At 44.3% G+C, this 19,445-nt stretch overlaps 1 protein-coding gene across 4 annotated transcripts; it reads left to right on the top strand.

Annotated features, from left to right (window-relative positions):
• The first annotated feature begins 569 nt into the window (after positions 1-569).
• LOC126998494 (transcription factor SOX-8-like) lies at positions 570-19,121 on the top strand. Of its 4 annotated transcripts, none has more exons than XM_050860232.1 (9): positions 570-673; positions 2,924-3,053; positions 11,531-11,708; positions 13,533-13,620; positions 15,829-15,920; positions 16,630-16,758; positions 17,451-17,588; positions 17,676-18,039; positions 18,626-19,118. In XM_050860232.1, the coding sequence occupies exons 2-9, from the start codon at positions 2,936-2,938 to the stop codon at positions 18,731-18,733; spliced, it is 1,215 nt and encodes a 404-aa protein (XP_050716189.1). In that variant the 5' UTR covers positions 570-673; positions 2,924-2,935; the 3' UTR covers positions 18,734-19,118. The 4 variants fall into 4 exon arrangements, with proteins under 4 accessions (XP_050716189.1, XP_050716188.1, XP_050716186.1 ...); XM_050860231.1 differs by lacking the exon at positions 570-673 and adding an exon at positions 682-1,365 and having other exon boundaries at positions 2,927-3,053; positions 18,626-19,121; XM_050860229.1 differs by lacking the exon at positions 570-673 and adding an exon at positions 682-1,365 and having other exon boundaries at positions 18,626-19,121.
• The last annotated feature ends 324 nt before the right edge of the window (positions 19,122-19,445 follow it).

Genomic DNA, 19,445 nt, shown 5'->3' with positions numbered 1-19,445 from the left:
ATTTAGGAATAGTTGATGTGAGAAGCGAAAGTCTTATAATACCGACATGAGTCCTGGAACACCAACCATTGCTGCAGTCCGTCTTCCAGCCTGCCTTCCCCTCAGCCGTCGCCGCAACATGGCCGCGCTGCCCTCCTCGCGGCCCTCACCACTCGTGCAGTCGTCGTGATAGCACTCGGGAGGACTTGCATACTCCCCCTCTTCTCCTGACAGGACAATGGAGGCGCCGCAAACCTGTGTGAAGCAGCGGGGAGCTTGCGGCGTCGCGGGGAGTCGCCTGGGCGTGGCCACGAGCCGTAACTCCTCCCACGGGCGCCCGGCTCCTCCCCCGCCATCTCCCCCACGTTCTTTTTGTCAGCCGATCCGCCACAGCCGCCTGCCAAGATCGGTCTCGTCCATATTTTGCGTCTCTTTCCTCTAATCTGGTGACAGCATCGGGGGCTTCAGCTTGATGCATCGCCCAGCAGGAGATAAACGTAGACATAACTCACCGCGGGGAACAATCAGCCTCACTTCGCGGGACACCTGGGCGTGAGGCGGGCACGGGAGGGCGGGGGAGGGATTGACGAGGGCGGCTGTTCCAGTGGGCGAGCGTGTCTGTGCCTTCCCCGCCCCTCCCCACCCCTGCGTCGCCCCCACAAGAGCGCGCCCCGTGTTCTCCCCACACAGTAAGGTATTCTCCGCCGTAATCAGCGCACACAACCTTGCCGTATTTACCCGACAGGCAGGTATATTGGGGCGCTGTTGTGGCGGGAGCGGCGTGCCCCTCGGCGACGCCACAAACCCCGCCATTGAGACAGCGCCACAAAGAAGCGTTTTACCCTCGGGGCGATAGAGATTTCCCCGATTTCCCAGTGAGAGAGAGACGCGCGAGATCTGGTGATAGATAAGTGCGGTGGGTGCGAGGAGGCTGTGTCTGTGGCGTGTGTGGTGTGATTGTCGGCGAAGATTGGTGGCCGCGGGGAAGATGGCTTATCACGAACATCACTTGTCGGATCACCTTGCTGGAGGCGCGCATTATGGTCCCAAAACCACATCAATAACCCGCCTGTGTGGCCCTTTGTCTCCCCCGGCGACCCGTTAAGTCCTCCCTCAAAACAAGGTTGGCCGCCGAGCAGTCAACACGCATACAGGCGCAGGAATGGAGAAAAAAATCAATGGGACGCCTTTCCACGACTATACGGGAGCCATGAGCCGTCCCGAGCATGTTCAGAAAAGAGTACAGTGCCGCGTCCAGCCGAGCCTCCGAGGGCCTAGTGTGTGTTGCAGTGACGGTGATGCGGGACGGTGTGGCGGTGAAACGTCCACTCGTCTGTATACCAAATGAAGCGACCGAGGAGTTTTGTAAAGTTGAGAATCGAGAAGGTAAAGTGAGTGGAAATCGGAGAAAATGTGTGAGTGAGAGAAGTGGAAGAAATACTCACGAAGAAAGGAAACTTGGAAATATGTATCACGTGAGAAAAATGTTTGTGTATGCATCCGACTTTTTTTTTTTTTTTTAAAGTCACATTAGATACAAAACACTGCAGAACAAACGACAAACTTTAGCCATGTGAGGCCAGACTGGCTTACATTAGTGACGTGTGTCTATGAAGTGTAATGTGGAATCCTGTAAATTTTTCAATGTGGAGAATGTGTGAGAAAAGCAACCTTATTGTGGCGTGCACACACACACACACACACACACACACACACACACACACACACACACACACACACACACACACACACACTTCTTCCGCATTATTTTAATTACCGCTACTACTACTACTACTACTACTACTACTACTACTACTACTACTACTACTAATAATAATAATAATAATAATAATAAAAATAATAATAATACGAAGAGGAATTTAAATAATAATAATCACAATAATTATACTACTTCCATTACTACCTGTATATTTCTGGTAACCCACATATATCACTCTTGCCCTGCGTTCCGGGGTAATGCGTTCTTACACACCACAAGCTCAAGAGCCAATGCGACGAAGATGAGCACCGAGGCCACGCGCAGCTGTAGCTTATGCCCTGATTTTTACTTATTTACTACTACTACTACTACTACTACTACTACTACTACTACTACTACTACTACTACTACTATTACTACTACTACTACTAACCATCAAAACTACACTACCACCAACAAAATTATGCAAGTGTTTCAATGATCCACCAACACGAGAAAAACACGAGAAACGAGAAACAAAACTAAGACGACGAGAAAACAACAACCGCACCATCAGCATAACAAAGGACCCAACCCTTCACCACCACCACCACCACCACTACTATACACCTCCACAAACACCACCAACACTAAACAGTAAACACCACCATAATCACCACCACCACCTCTTTATACACTCCACCAGGGCTTCTCAACCTTTCCTCCATAATTCACCCCCTCGGCCTGGTCTATCTCACTGTTCACCGCCTTACTCCCATACAAAAACTGCATTGCCATCATAAAGGTACAGAAAATTAGAAGAAAGGAAAGCATATCTATTATTTACCTTTTGCACACAATATACTAATATACTTTTACACAGAGAGAAATTATACAGGCCATTCATATCACACACACACACAAAAAAATAATTCTTTAACAATTATTGCAGTCATTTACCTCATGCCATTTAATTTTTTTCCGTAAATTTACCCCTGGTTGAGAATCACTGCACTACACCATCACCACTAGACAATAAACACCACCACCACCACCACCACTATACACACACCATCAACACTACCACAATCACCAACACCACTGAACACCAACACCAACGTCACCAACACTACGAAAGGAAAACAATGAAAAGCAACATTGATAGCGAACCCCAAGCCCCATCGCTACGTTAATTAATCTACCTGACGTTACCTTTTCTTCCCCTCTCGCCTTCCCTTCCCTCAGCAGCCGACGACCATGGCCAGCGATCCCGCCTCCTCCTCGGCCCCGCCCTCGTCCTCGTCCTCGTCCGTGCCCAGCCTCGGCCAGGGGAAGCACGGCGGCCTGGATGACGCTGTATCAAAACTTCTGGAGGGTGAGTCATCCAACCTTAACATCCACACACATACAGGAAGAGAGGGAGGGTAGGCAGAAGAGGAGAGAAGGGAGAGGGGAGAAGACGAAGAGGAGATAGAAGAATACATGAATGTACCGACGTACACATAATATTATACACACACACACACACACACACACACACACACACACACACACACACACACACACTCAAGTGTGTGTGTGTGTGGCCGGATTCTTTTCCGTTGACTAGGAGTGGTTACTGTCCCCCCTTGAGCAAGGGGGATGGGGTGTGTGGTGTGTGAGGTCCTGGCCCCTTTATTACCTCCATGGTCCTGGCAGTACCCAGAGATCGACGATAATGAGCATGCACTTGCTCGTGTCGGGAGGGTACCTGCTGGCGAAAGCGAGTCCAACTCGTGATAAGGCCGTGGTGAATTTCACACACACACACACACACACACACACACACACACACACACACACACATGACAGCTCCATTATTAACCTGCAATATGATCCTAGTGATTTGTTTGTTTGTTTGTTTATTTATTTATTTATATTTATTCATTTATTTATTTAGAGTAAAGGAGCTGAAAGTCATTTTGGTGAGGTGCATTTGAAGGAGTGGAGGAGTTTTCATCTTTATCTTGCAAACTTTAGTCCCATTTTTATGCCGTGTCGTTTTTTTTTTTTTTTATCAATTAAGAACGACAATTTTAGTTTTGCGATGTTTTTTTTAATTCTCCGCCAGATTTTTTTTCCTGCCGCCAAATCTTTCCCACTGAATTTTGTCCGAGCATTATATTTATTCTCTCCAATTCTTTACGTTTACGCAGCTTTTTACGGGAACATTTTTTTCCTCTTATTAATCACTCGTAACTCCTCCTGCCTTGTGTTTGTAGGACCAGTGCTTTGCTTTATTTTCTTGTCAGTTTGTTTTGCCCTCGAGCCGCTTTTGTTTGTTGTAAAAAAATCGCGTGTACCTCCTTGCTGTATATTCGTGGCGTTCTCCCTACATTCCTTGCTTAAAGTATAACAGCAGAACAGGCCTACCCGATACATACATCTGGCTCTTTTGTTTCCTGCTTTTGTTACTCTTGAACAATACATACATACACACATACATACACACATATACATACATATCTAAATAAATGGGTGTAAGTCGTATTCGTATATATGTGTGTGTGTGTTAAGGCTCGCGGAAGGCCGAATGAGAGCATGTTTTGCAGCATTGTGAAAGGGGCCTTATCTGTGAGGCGAGGGTCAGGCGTGATGCGAGTTAACCCTTAGTTCAATGTGGGAAGCGTCGTCACCAGCTTTTCTCATATAACAAGGCTGCTCAACTGGCGGCCCGCGGTGTGAATCCGAACCTTCTGAGAGGACAGGAATGTAAATGTCAAGCTCATGGAGGAGTAATTTGTGTGTGTTAAGACAGTTTATTTATTTTTTTTAACTTATCAAGAGTTTATTTTTTTTACTTAATTTTTACTTATCAAGACATCTATTTATTTCCTTATATTTACTTATCAAGACGGTTTATTTTTTACTTATTTTTTTACTTATCAAAACTTTTTTCTTTTTTTTTCATTCATTCACCGCTATTTTACTCATCATTGTGCGTTCGAAGATCGACTATTTTTTTCTGTCTTTTGTATATTTTTTTCTGTACTCCGCAATTTATACACCACAGAGATAACTTAAATAATAATTAGTCCTCCTTTTACGTCAATAGATTCACGATTATGTTGAGTATAACAAGTTGTGTAGATCCATCGTTAACCCAATATTAACACACAAAATTACTCCTCCATGAGCTTCACATTTATATTCCTGTCCACATTGTACTATTTTTTTTTATAATTTATCAGTCATCATAATTTATCAGTCCACCAATCACATGTATCAATTTATCAATCTATCTATCACATTAATCTTTCAATATATCCCACTAATCTATCCATCAATTACATCACCCAATCAAACACTCGCATCTATCACTATCAGTCAATCACTTGTTTTTTTTTTACACTTCACAATCTAATACCGTATATACACAGAGGCTTCCTGCAATATTATTTTTATGACTGGATCTTTTTCGCTTGCACTGACCGAAAGGACAGAGTCGGTCTTATATGACAGGGCTACTCAACTGTTATGAGCGAAGGTCCGGTTAGACAAGTTCAAATGTATGCAGAGATCCGGATTAGTATTATAATTGGACCCCATGCAGGCTCCGGGGATATAGAAAAATATAATTAAAAACATGAATTTCCTGGCGATGGATTCTTGCAAGTCTTTTTCCTCGACTGACTGTTGGCCCTATAAACAGTCAGTCGAGGAAATACACTTGAAGAATCCATCGCCAGGACCTTCATGTTTTCTAAATATATTTTTCTACTCATGGAGCCTCGGGTCGACTACTTTTTTCCTGTCTTTTGCCTATTTTTTTCTGTGCTCCACAAGTATACATCACAGAGATAACTTGAATAATAATTGGTCTTCCTTTGCGTCAATAGCATCGTTATTAGGTTGAGTAGAACAAGTTGTGTAGATTCTTCATTAACCCCATATTAAGTAAAAAGAAAATAAGCTGTCTTTATAAAGGTGTTTTGGTGCCAGTTCTGTTGTATGATGAAGCTTAGCGCTTTTTTTTTTTTTCGTTTTGTTTACATGTCCTTGAGCTGCTTCCATTGTTGTAAAGATAAAATATGGAGTGAATACGAAAGCTGAACATGTTGGGTCAGGTCAGGCCACGTCAGGTCATGTTAAGTCAGGTAGGCGGTGCGTTAATCAGTGTTGCATGAGAGGACTGGAAGAAAAAAAAAGATAAAGAGGTGACGGATAAATACAATTGGGCATGACTGAAGACCCAGGGCGACCAGAACAGGATTTTTTTTTTTACATCTTATCCGGATCTCTGCATACATTTGAACTTGTCTACCTGGACCTTTGCTCATAACAGTTGAGTAGCCCTGTCATATAAGACTGACTCTGTTCTTTCGGTCAGTGCAAGCGAAAAAGATCCAGTCATAAAAATAGCATTGCAGGAAGCCTCTGTATGGATTGTGAAAACGGCAAAAAAAAAAAAAAAAAAAAAAGCCAGTTACTCGCCGCCCCTCTAAAAGATAAAAGTAAAGAGTAGCCAAAAGAGAGGTCAGTTTCGGATGGATGATTAAAGAACATCGTCACCTTCATAAACAAACTATATATACCTATAATTTTTTTACTTTTGGGAGATCGAAAAAATATACACTATCTCAATTTTCAATGCGGCATAAATGTTTAGGATAATCTTAAACACTCACCCCCTTTTAAAAATGTGCGTCATATTATGGAAAAAGTGATTAAGCCAAAAAAACTGAAAATCGTCGAAATAATGATTAGCCAGTTATTTTATGATTAACGAATATGATGCGGAACTCAACTAATTAATTATCAATATATACTCAGCTACGTGGTAAGCTAGGATGGGAGTTGTCGCTAAACCTGAGAGTATATTAACCAAGACGGAAAGACACTCTGGTCGTATACTGCAGTCCTTGGGCGGGTTGTGAGACATCTTACATAGAGAACCAACCTGCGTATGTGTGAAATGAGCTATAGGTTCGAGTGATGATGATAATGATGATGGTGATGATGAGAGAGAGTGCGAGTATACCTATAACCTACTCTCACTAATTTGCGTTGGAAGTCAAGTGCTGCATCGCTAAATTTTCGGCCACCTCTTTGGATTCTTTTTAGGAGCAGCGAGTAGCGGGCTTTTTTTATTATTGTTTCCTTTTTTTGTGCCCTTGAGCTGTCTCCTTTGTTGTAAAAAAATGAATGATAATAATAATAATAATAATAATAATAATAATAATAATAATAATAATAATAATAATAATAATAATAATAAAATCGCTGTAATGGCTTCTCGATAACTGCTTCTGGACGCTCGAAAGCCCAACACACAACAACTAACATAACGGACGCCTAAATAACACCAACACGTAATACTCAGGCACTAACTCGAGCTGAACATTCATTTATTATACTCCTGGCGGTGTTTCATAAGTTTTCTGTACCTCTCTAAGTTAAGCGGTGCATGGCGGTAACGGAGGTGGAGGCAGCGGAGACAGTACACGTGTGGCCTAGTCAACAGCCAGGGAACGGACCACCGATGATTGCTCGTGACGATAGGAGGTGATTTGTGTGGTCCGTGTGACGTGCGGGGACGATAGAGGCGGCGGTGTGGCGGTGACAGCGGCGGGCGAGGCGGCGGGGCGGAGAAGGGGCGTCGGAGGGTAGGAGGCGCCAAGACCGGAGCTACGTGTTTGTTTGGGCTCCCGAGTTTGGTCACTGTTTAACTGCGGCTTAAACACCATCTATTAATATTCTTTTTCATCGCCAGCCGTCAAAGTGGGGCAGAGGGAGGGGAGGAGAGTGGTATGGCCCGCAATATTAACCCGGGGCGCAGAGTGAGGGTGACCGCGCCTTAAACACTTGTCACCCATCGCCGCAAAAACCCCGCCGTCACCGCGCCAACCCTCCCGCGGCCGCTGTGATCCTGACGGTGTTTATCCCGCCCCGCTGATGCCTCGCTCTCACTTCCTCCTCACTTTACACAAGCCCTTAAGTCACCTATTAACCCCGCGGCGCTGACCTCTGATCCGGCAGGGCGTGTGTTGTGTGCGGGACGGGGGCGGGAGAGGGCGGCTGAGGAGGGGCGGGGGTGGGTGGCAGGAGGAGGCTCGGGGCGGACAGGCGGACGTGTCTTCAAATAATTGCTGTCAGGCCTGTCGCTTCTGTCTACACCGAGGAGCGTCAGAGGCCGTTTTTACTCGCCCTTCCCTTGTGGCTCGTCTTCCTTTTGTTTAATACTTTCTTGGCGGACGTTTCAGTTTCTTTTTTTGTTGTTGTTGATTTGGTACTGCTTCTAATTTATCATCGTGTCTCAGGGTAACTTGTCTCTCTTGTCTTTCTTTCTTCCTTTTTTTTCTTTTCTTTTCCTTCTTTCTTTCCTTCTTGCCTTCTTTCTCCCTTTTTCCTTTCTTTCTTTCTTTCTTTCTTCTTTTCTTTTCCTTCTTTCTTTCCTTCTTGCCTTCTTTCTCCTTTTTTCTTTTCTTTTTTCTTTTCTTTTCCTTTTTTCTTTCCTTCTTGCCTTCTTTCTCCCTTTTTCCTTTCTTTCTTTCTTTCTTCTTTTCTTTTCCTTCTTTCTTTCCTTCTTGCCTTCTTTCTCCCTTTTTCCTTTCTTTCTTTTTTCTTCTTTTCTTTTCCTTCTTTCTTTCCTTCTTGCCTTCTTTCTCCCTTTTTCCTTCCTTTCTTTCTTTCTTTCTTCTTTTCTTTTCCTTCTTTCTTTCCTTCTTGCCTTCTTTCTCCTTTTCTCCTTTCTTTCATTCTTTCTTTCTCTTTCTTCCTCTCTTTCGTTCTTTCTCTCTCTTTCTCTCTCTGTCCCCACACCCAATAAAATTCAACCAAACATTACAATAAAGAAAACTACACTATCAAAAAAAAAATATATATATATCGAACTGGAATACGACAATTAACCATACGATTAAAAAAATATATAGAGAGAACATTAATTAACAGAGAGAGAGAGAGAGAGAGAGAGAGAGAGAGAGAGAGAGAGAGAGAGAGAGAGAGAGAGATTCAGGGTGGGCGTGCGGGCGGGCGGGCGTGTTCACATCCAAACAAATACCTCGCGGGGAATACCTAACAGAGTCCGTCCGCCCAAACTCCAGGTGTGGCCGCTGCGGGGAGGGAAGGGCGACTAAAAAAAGGCCTGACGGAGGGACTGACGGAGGGGCGGCGGGTCAGGGTATAAGGGACGATGACGGTGTTGGTTGGAACGATAACCCTTCGCTCTGTATCAATAAAACCAATACGTACAGTCTCTCTACGGATACACATTGCGTCTTCTCCGTATATCTTAAACGCTTTCGGCTCTCATAACACATATTCCCGAAGCCCACAACAAAGGAGATTACTCGGGTTATCATGAGTTTCTTTTTACGTTCATGGTGAAGGAGCCTTGTCAAATTATCACTATAGGCTCGTAAAACTATCAATAGAAATACTAACACAACCTCTACGAAAGTCTTCCTTGTCAAACTATAGGTAGGCTCATAAAATTACACACCATGGAAATGCCTACAACAACCTCTACAAAACCCTCTCCTTGTCAAACTATCACTATAGGTTCATAAGACTACCCCTGGAAATACTAACACAATCACTACGGTAGCCCTTGCTGTCAAAATATCACTAGGCTTATAAAACTACCCACCATGGAAATACAAACACAACAACCTCCAAGAAACCCTTCCTTGTCAAATAATCACTAGACTCGTTAAAATACCCATGGGAATACTAACACAACTTCTATTCAAAAAGACCCGAAATGTTTGAGGATAGTGACCTGAAGATACTACAACTTTTATATGATCGATTAGGTTTTAGGTTACGGCGTGTGTTGTTATGCATTGCCGATCGAAGGTAGTTGCGGGTGGCCGTGGGTGATGAAGGTGTTGGTGTCTGAATGCGCAGGTGGAGGTAATCAATTGAGGCTCAGGTGGTGGCGGGAGGAGTCGGCGGCCAGGTGGTATAGGTAAGAATGCGGTATCTACTAAGTTTATGGTTACTGAGTTTATAGTTACGCCGTCTATAGTTACTGAGGGTAAAAAAATAAGGTGCCCACTAAACAATCCCTACATCAGTACAGTTAACGAACCTCCATACAACATACAATTATACACTCCTACACTGCATTACCTTTTCCCCCAACTGTATCTTTTTCATTGCTCTCCTGTATACTGTCTTTTCCTCTTCCCCCAACTGTATCTTTTTCATTACTCTCCTGTATACTGTCTTTTCCTCTTCCCCCAACTGTATCTTTTTCATTACTCTCCTGTATACTGTCTTTTCCTCTTCCCCCAACTGTATCTTTTTCATTACTCTCCTCTACAGTCTTTCCTCTTCCCCCAACTGTATCTTTTTCATTACTCTCCTCTACAGTCTTTCCTCTTCCCCCAACTGTATCTTTTTCATTACTCTCCTGTATACTGTCTTTTCCTCTTCCCCCAACTGTATCTTTTTCATTGCTCTCCTGTATACTGTCTTTTCCTCTTCCCCCAACTGTATCTTTTTCATTACTCTCCTCTATGGTCTTTCCTCTTCCCCCAACTGTATCTTTTTCATTACTCTCCTCTACAGTCTTTCCTCTTCCCCCAACTGTATCTTTTTCATTACTCTCCTGTATACTGTCTTTTCCTCTTCCCCCAACTGTATCTTTTTCATTACTCTCCTCTACAGTCTTTCCTCTTCCCCTCTGTAGCACGTTTTCCATTACACTTCTATTGCCTTTCCTCCACCCCTAACTGTATACCTTTTCCTTTACACTCCTACTGTTTTTCCTTTCCCTCCCGTTGCTGTACCTTTTCCATTCATCCAATTCCTCTTCATGCTATTCCCTTGATTGGAAAAAAATTGCAACGCACATTCATATATAAATAATTAACGAAGCTATACCATACAACGGCACACTCCTATACTGTCTATGTTATCTTCTCCCTGCTGTTGTAGTGCCTTCCCCATTAAACCCTCTTCCACTTCTTGCTGTACCCTTAAAAAAATAAAAAAAGTCTGCACCACGTATGTATAGGAATTGTTTATCGGGCACCTTATTTTTATACCCTCAGTAACTATAGACGGCGTAACTATAAACTCAGTAACCATAAACTTAGTAGCTACACACATCAGAACAAGTAACGAACCTAAACCATACAATTGAACACTTCTAGAGACAATTGTATTACCTCTTTCCCTTGTTGCTATACCATTACCCATTATCCCACTTCGCTTTCTTCTTATATTCCTTTGACAAGAATGAGACTGTGGGGTCCTGCCTTCAATAACAATAGTGTGTGTTCGCTAAAGATCACTCACTATCGTTAAGCGAGCACGGACGATTCATGCGCTGGGTATCAATGTGACTCTCGATCGTTATGTCGGTGGCGCGGGGCATCGAGGGTAGGAGGAGACAGGCGAGCAAGAGAAAATACAAAATGGTAATATAATCTGATCGAGCCAGTATAGAGGGGAGGGGAAAGGGTGGCATCCAGGGCCTCTCTAGATTGTACGAGGGTAATGAGAGAGATGGATGAACGGCTGCTGGTGGATGAATGAAAGAACGGGTAGTGATGGTGATGGATGAATGGCTGAACGGGTGGTTGTGATGAACGAACGAACAGGTGATGAAGGAAGAGCAAACATACAAATGATACTGAATGAATGAATGAATGAATGATGCACGAATAATAATAAAAAAAAAACAGTTGGCAATTACACACACACACACACACACACACACACACACACACACACACACACACACACACACACACACAGGTGGCAATCACGTATATATCCAGGTGATAAATGACGGCTAATAAACCTCCAGGTGTGAACGCAATTAACTCCCCTCCCCCCTCCTGTATGACTCACAAGCAGGTTACGACTGGACGATGCTGCCCATGACGCAGAAGTCCTCGCTCAAGCACCGCGCACACATCAAGCGGCCCATGAACGCCTTTATGGTGTGGGCCCAGGCGGCGAGGCGGCGTCTGGCTGACCAGTACCCGCAGCTGCACAACGCCGAGCTCTCCAAGACGCTGGGCAAAGTGTGGAGGTGAGGCTGTGTGGAAGGGAGAGAGGGAGAGAGAAATTGTATTGGTAGTAGTTATGAAGTTACAAGGATATCTGGTGCTGTAGGAGTTTTAAAAGACGATGGACAAAGTGTGGACTGTGGAGGTGAGGCTGCGTCGAGGGGGGGGGGGGGGAGAGAGAGAGAGAGAGAGAGAGAGAGAGAGAGAGAGAGAGAGAGAGAGAGAGAGAGAGAGAGAGAGAGAGAGAGAGAGAAATTGTATGGGTGGTAGTTATGAAGTTACAGGGATATCTGGTGCTGTAGAAGTTTTAAAAGACGGGGGAGAAGGAATGCATGTTATGAGTTGGTTAGATATGACCAACTTTCACTTTCTACGGCTCTGGATGTTACGGAACTATATGGACGGTTGATGCTTTCTCTCTCTCTCTATGACCCTGGGTAAAGTGTGGAGGGGAGGGAGAATATGTGGTATGAGATGGTTATATATGCTTGTTACATGGTTATAAGGATATCTGGTGCATGCTTTATTCTCTAAGACCCTGCATGGGAAAAGTATAAAAGTATGGAGGTGATAAGGACTGGGTGTTGTGAGGTAGTTACGAGAGGGTTCGGAGGGTTGGCGTTCTCTGTAGGCTGAGGGTGAGAGATGGAAGAATAGGTATAAAGAGTGGAGATGAGAAACTCTATGAGGGAGAGAATGGGGGAGGTAAATATGCAGGTGCTGTTCCCAGTTGTTACAAGTTCTCCGTAAGCCATTCCCTGTGATATAAGTTTCAAGAGTATCCGTATATATATAAGCCAAATCCCGCTTCCAATACGAGCTCCCTATGACCGACTCTTGTGGGTTAATAATGGTATAGCGCAAACAGGTCAAAAAGTAATTGGAAGTAAAGTATAAGAATTTTCACAAAGATGAAAAACGTTTAGAAACTGTCGGTGGTTTTTGAGTTGGTAATAAATTACATATATATTGAAGAGCGTGGTATACCGCCTTTTTTTTTTTTTTTTTTTTTGAGGTGACTGCCTATAACGCCGGTAGGCTTTCTTCAGGGGTCTCTTCGACGACCCCAGCCCTTTCGTGGCGCAGGCGAATTTTATTTATAGTGGCTGCCGTGGTATATGACTCTTGCTTGGCCCATGCTGCCCCCCGGTGCTCCTCTTGAACGAAGTCGCTGAAGTTAGGGAAAGTTGGAAAGTTTCGTTTAGTCGGCGCAACATCTGTGGTCATATGCCAGAGAGAGACATGTGCAGGAGGGGAAGGAATTATAGAAGGGAACAGATCCCAGGAGACGGGACACAACCCCCGATTAATACCTGGTACCCATTCACTGCTGGGTGGACAGGGGAGTAGGGTATCGGAAAAGCCGCCCAAATTTTTCCACTCCGCCCGGGAGTCGAACCCGGGCTCTCTCGGTTGTGAGCCGAGTGTGCTAACCACTGCACCACGAAGCCCCCGCGCTGAAGTTAGGGTTGATTGAAAATCTGGGCAGCGTGTGGGTGATCTTTCGCCACTCGGCGATAGTTTGAAAAATCAGCCGATGGGATTCGATCCTGGGTCCACAGGATCACCACGCCCGCACGCTGACCACTCGGCGAAGGACAGTTTAGACACTTTTTTTTTTTGAGTTGGTAATAATAATGGACATATCTTAGTGAGGGAAAGCTTGGAATATAGCCAAGCGAGTGTTATACCATGCAGGGTGTTGGTTGGCGGGTGTGGATGTGGATGTACTATAAGCTTGGCGGGTGTGGGTGGATGCAGGTGTATGGTTATTTAGTTCCATGTCACCCTTCAAATTCGTCGCTTATTCCCGCCTTGTCTGTTATCCTTCCGCGCGTCACCTGTAGGGTTCTGAGCGAGGAGGAGAAGCAGCCCTTTGTGGAGGAAGCGGAGAGGCTGAGAACGCAACATAAGAGAGATCACCCGGACTACAAAGTGAGTTAGTTAGTTAGTTAGTTTCTTTCATATCACTCATTCACTCACTACTCACTCATTTCTCCCTCTCGCCTTTTCCATGACCATTTGCACCTTTTCTTTCGCATCTCTCACTCACTTATTAGCTCACTCACTCGCTCACCAACTTTCTTACAAAATCGTTTCTCCCTTAATCGTTTACATATTTTTTCTTCTATCACTCCATTTTTTTCTGTACTTATTTTCCTACCTCTCAAAACAATATACTATCTAACAACTTATATCTCTGTATCTCTCATTCACATCGCCCTCCTACCTATATATTTCTTAATCGTTTATATAATTTTTTTTTCTATCACTCCCTTTTTTTTGTACTTATTTTCCTACCTCTCAAAACAATATACTAACAAGTTATATCTCTGTATCTCTCCTTCACGTCGCCCGCCTACCTATATATTTCTTAATCGTTTACATAATACTTTTTTCTATCACTTTCTTTCTGTATTTATCTCTCCCTTCCACAAACAACGCATTGCTTTATTATAACTTATCCCTATGTATCTCACACACTCACTTCTCCTAATTCCTTCCTTCCTTCCTTCATTCATTCATTCATTCCTCAGTCCTATGCTCCTCCCACTTCTCATCTTGTTCGTATTAGCTTGTTTTTTTCAGCTTTCCAACCCTCCAACTTTCTTTCACTTCCTCCATGCACTCCTTTCACGCTCGCTGCTCCACCTTTCCACCTTTCACCGATTCCTCCAAGCAGTCACTCATTCTCACTTTTTCCGTCCTTCAGTTTCTCAACATACCATCTCTCCCTTCCTCGCTCCCTCCTGCCTCTTCCCTAGTTCCTCCTCTTCCTCTCTCTCTCTTCCTTCCTTCTTCCCTCCATGCAGTCTCTTCCCTAGTTCCTCCTCTTCCTCTCTCTCTATCTCCCTCCTGTCCCTCGTAATCCATGTTTTATTTCCTTCCTTTCTTCCTTCCTTCCTCTCTCTCTCTCCATTCAGCTTCTTTCACTCGTTTCTCGGCTCTTATTTCCCTCTCTGTACAATTAATTTACTCTATACATCAATCTATACATCTGTCAACCTATCTATCTTTCCCTCTCTCTGTTTATCTATCTTTATTCATCAACCAATCAACCCATCAATCTATCACCTATATTTCCTTATCTATACCTATATACTCATTCATCACTTTACCAATCTCTTTCTTTATATCAACAATCGGTCTATCTAGTAATATAATGCTTTCTCTTTTCTTAAATACCTGAAGCCTTCATAACCTATTTCCTCCAGGTAGTTGTGTTATTTCTTCATCTATCTGCTTCTTCAACAAAACATCTATCTTTTAATGCATTGTTTTCCTCTAGTTGTAATATGTGTGACCACCTGACACCATATATACAAATTTTCAGACCAAGAAGTAGTGTTATCTTTTTTATCTATCTATTTCTTTATCAAATGATCTACCTAATAATACAGAACAATCTATCCTCGATTTCCCGGACTAATAAGTGGGGAGCATATTTCCGAGAACCACAAAAGTCTGGGAAAGGGAAATTACTATAGTCCGGGAAAACGGCCCATTCCCGCGGCCCCGCTGCACACGACTTTCAACTCTGGCTCATCCCTATACTGTCCAAATCCCTTATGCAAGAGTTAACCAGCATCTTCACTCTTTCATCCCTCACGCTCGTAAACTTTGGAACAATCTTCCTTCATCCGTATTTCCTCCTGCCTATAACTTGAACTCTTTCAAGAGGAGCGTATCAGGACACCTCTCCTCCCGAAATTGACCTCTCTTTTGGCCACTCCTCTGAACTCTTTTTATAGGAGCAGTGATTTGCAGGCTTTTTTTTACATTATTGTTTCCTTTTTTTTTTTTTTGCCCTTTACTGTTAAAAAAATAATCACAGATGCTTACATTATTCGGTCCGGCAATAGCCAATATTCACATTTTTCCGGCATATTTAAGCAACACATCTAAGAGAATTATCAGAATAAGTTATCTAAAGACTTGCATTACATCTCAACAAAGGACGCAGCGGATATCAGATTTCCCGGACAAAATCATCATCGAAAAGCATCTCTCAGTGTTAGTATTACGAGGAACACAAACATGAACTGCATACCAACCACATCACTCACTCAACCACTCTTCTTCCGTCCCGTCTCTGCCCCCATCCCCTCCATCCTCCCTCTCCTCCTCTTTCCGCCCCTCCAGTATCAGCCCCGCCGCCGCAAGCCCCCCAAGACCCTCACGAGCCTGATGGAGGGAGACGCAGGGCCGCCCTCTCTGCCCTACCGCGTGCAAAGGTAAGTGAAAAAGATGAACAGGAGTTGTGAATGGGGAAGGAAGGATAGAAGGTGATGCAAGGGATGAAAACTGATGCTGTATTTATAGAAAACGATGTATGGGATGAAAACTGATTACGTATTTATAGAAAGCGATGTATGGGATGAAAGCTGATTATGTATTTATAGAGAGCGATGTATGGGATGAGAATTGATGATATTTTGCTGTTCTAGGGATAAGAAACGATTATATAGGAGTTAAAAGTTAGAGTTTAATAAGAAAAAAGTCAATACCACGAATTAAGGTAAAAGAGAAAACAGAATAGGAAAGCTTGTAAAGGGAGTGTGTGTAAACGAGAGGGGAAAACAGATAAATAAAACAAGGCAACATAAGTAAACAAGGAAATAAATGTACTGTTATGAAACGGGGAAGGAAACAGACTGAGATTAATCATTAGAAAAAAACAAGAAAAGCCAAAATCGATTATGAGAAAAAGGTGAAAAAATGGAAATGTGAAAAATAAGAGAAATTTGAACAGGAGAAACGAAAAAAAAAGAAAAAAATGTCAAGCTGTATAAAATAAAAAAAATTGAGAACAGTTAACTGGATGAAAAATTAAACAGACGAGAGAGAGAGAGAGAGAGAGAGAGAGAGAGAGAGAGAGAGAGAGAGAGAGAGAGAATGGAATAATATGGTTGTAATGATTCACCCCCTTGCCCCCACCCGCAGCGGCCTGATGGGTGGGGGCGGCGGCTACTGTGCGGGCGTGGGCATGGGCGTCACCCTCCCCCCGGCAGCCCACACCCACGCCGCGCCGCCCACACCACCCAAGACCCCGCAGCACCAACTCACTGCTAGGTACTGTGGTCTTACTGGTCTGTTTCTATGGTCTAAAGTCCGATACGTATATGAAGGGAGATTATGTAAATGTTAGGATGAACCACTCACGGCGGCTCCTGGGGGAAAATGTAATCGGTTGACGGTGGCGCCCCCAGACAGAAGTGTTGAAGATTCTCCCTTCCTCCTTTGTGAACATGAAAACTCCAACCCTCTCCATGCACTGATTACATTCTCTCCCCGTCTCCCCTTTTCTACTTTCCTTATTCAAACCTTTTCTTTCTTCCGTCCTAATTCCTTCTTTCCTTCCTTCCTTCCCTCTTTCCTTTTCCCTCCTCGCATACATTACAACATTCATTTACTAGGGAGCTTTTTCTTTTCTCTCACTCTCTCCCTTTTTTTACTTTCCTTATTCAAACCTTTTCTTTCTTCCTTCCTAATGCCTTCCTCCCCTCTTTCCTTTTCCCCCCGTCCATCCCTCCTTTCCCCTCCTCGCATACATTACAACATTCATTTATCGGGGAACTTTTTCAGCCGATTACAATGGGAAGCCTCGGGGCGATACATCTATACCATTTACAAGATCTCTGGTAATATATACATAGTGGTTGTATAGTAGTTAGAGCGGTTGATTTTATTGTTGCCGTTTGTTGTCTCACGCTTACCCCCTCTCTCCTCACTCCCCCCACCCCCCCCCGTTCGTCCACCTTCAGCAGAGGCGGGCCGTGTGGAGGGAGTGACGGAGGGCGGAGTGACTGCAGCTTCAAGGCCGCCTCATCCACCTACCCCCGGGAACCCCACCACCCTCACCACCCCCACCACCCCCATCACCACCACGCCCAGCTCTTCAGGTAGGTGGCAGGACACACTTACACACACACACACACACACACACACACACACACACACACATTAACGCTCCCATCTCCTCCTCACAGCCAGGGCACAAACAGCACCAGCAGTAGTACCAGCGGCGGCGGCGGCGGCGGGGGAGGCGGAGGCAGCGGCGGCGGCGGCAGCGGGGGCGGGGGCGCCGGGCCGATCGCGGGGGGCAGTCAGTTCATGGGAGAGACGATGGTGGGGGCGCGGATGGAGGCGGCCATGGCTCTCCAGGCGGCACGGGGGAACTTTCCTTCGTCCTCCTCCTCCTCCTCCTCTTCCCCCTCCGCCCCCTCAGTCGCCGCCTCCTTCCCCGCCTGCGCCGCCGCTCCAGGTGCCTCCTCCTCCTCCTCGTTCTTCCGCGACGAGTCCAATATGGCCGCCTCGCTCATGAGACCCAGCCTAGGACAGGACTTCTTCCAGGTGAGATAGACAGACAGATAGATAGAGAGATAGAGATGGATCGATAGAAAGATAATGAAAGAATGAATGCGTGAATGAATAAATGAATAAACGAATGGATAGATGGATAGATAGAAAGATAATGAAAGAATGAATGCGTGAATGAATAAATGAATAAGCGAATGGATAGATGGATAGATAGAAAGATAATGAAAGAATGAATGCATGAATGAATAAATGAATAAGCGAATGAATAGATGGATAGATAGAAAGATAAAGAAAGAATGAATGTGTGAATGAATAAATGAATAAGCGAATGAATAGATGGATAGATACAAAGATAATGAAAGAATGAATGCATGAATGAATAAATGAATAAACGTATGGGCCTCTTGCAGACTCTTTATGTATTTTTTCTCTTATGTGAAGAAAAAAAAACACTCCTGAAAGCCCAACTCATCTCCGTTGTGGCCTTTGGAATTTGTTAGTGAAAGCCGAAAGCGTTTGAGAATACTTATACGAAAGTTCATGGGTGACTAAATTAACTAATGAAAAAAAAAATGACGTGTAGGAGTTGCATTAGTGTTTGTGTGTTTGCGTGTTGCAGGGGCACATGTTCGGGGGGTCCCAGGGCGCTGTCAACCTGCAGGGCGCCCAGAGCTTCTACCACTACGGGGCTCAGGGCCTGCACCACTACTACATGACCCCGAGATAACTCACACTTCCCCGCCGCCACCACCGCCACCTTCACCGCCACCTTCACCTCGACACGAAACTCTGGATACCTATACCCCATTATTATTATGCTGCTGTTGTTACTACTACTACTACTACTACTACTACTACTACTACTACTACTACTACAAATACTATCCCCCCCTCTCTCTCTCTCTCTCTCTCTCTCTCTCTCTCCATATGTACAGAGTATAGGATTATGATGTTCTTGCGTGAGCCTTGCGTGAAGCGTGTACATAACGCGTTTTCCGTGTGTGTGTGTGTGTGTGTGTGTGTGTGTGTGTGTGTGTGTGTGTGTGAGAGAGAGAGAGAGAGAGAGAGAGAGAGAGAGAGAGAGAGAGAGAGAGAGAGAGAGAGAGAGAGAGAGAGAGAGAGAGAGAGAGAGAACGTTGTTTTTTTCACTTGCATGCTAAATTATAATCATTGAAATAATAAAGTATTTAATACCACGTGGTCTATACATCCTTCACCCTACACACACACACACACACACACACACACAAATCATTACCCGCTGACATCTCAAGTAAACAGTTAACACCAGTACCAGAGGAGGAGGAGGAGGAGGAGGAGGAGGAGGAGGAGGAGGAGGAGGAGGAGGAGGTTATAAGACTTAGTTTATTTACTTTGGTTCTAAGAGAGGTGAAGGAAGAGCAGAACTTGGAGGAGTGGATCGAGCAGAAAAATGTGGA

This window comes from Eriocheir sinensis, chromosome 14 (assembly GCF_024679095.1).
Source record: "Eriocheir sinensis breed Jianghai 21 chromosome 14, ASM2467909v1, whole genome shotgun sequence".
NCBI classification, from domain to species: Eukaryota; Metazoa; Arthropoda; class Malacostraca; order Decapoda; family Varunidae; genus Eriocheir; species Eriocheir sinensis.
This window is presented reverse-complemented; position numbering and strand designations above follow the sequence as displayed.

Coding starts and splice junctions, on each gene's coding strand:
- LOC126998494 (XM_050860229.1), top strand. CDS start 1,324: ATGAAGCGACCGAGGAGTTTTGTAAAGTTGAGAATCGAGAAG. Junction 13,621..15,828: donor GAGATCACCCGGACTACAAA/GTGAGTTAGTTA, acceptor CCGCCCCTCCAG/TATCAGCCCCGCCGCCGCAA. Junction 17,589..17,675: donor CACCACGCCCAGCTCTTCAG/GTAGGTGGCAGG, acceptor TCCTCCTCACAG/CCAGGGCACAAACAGCACCA.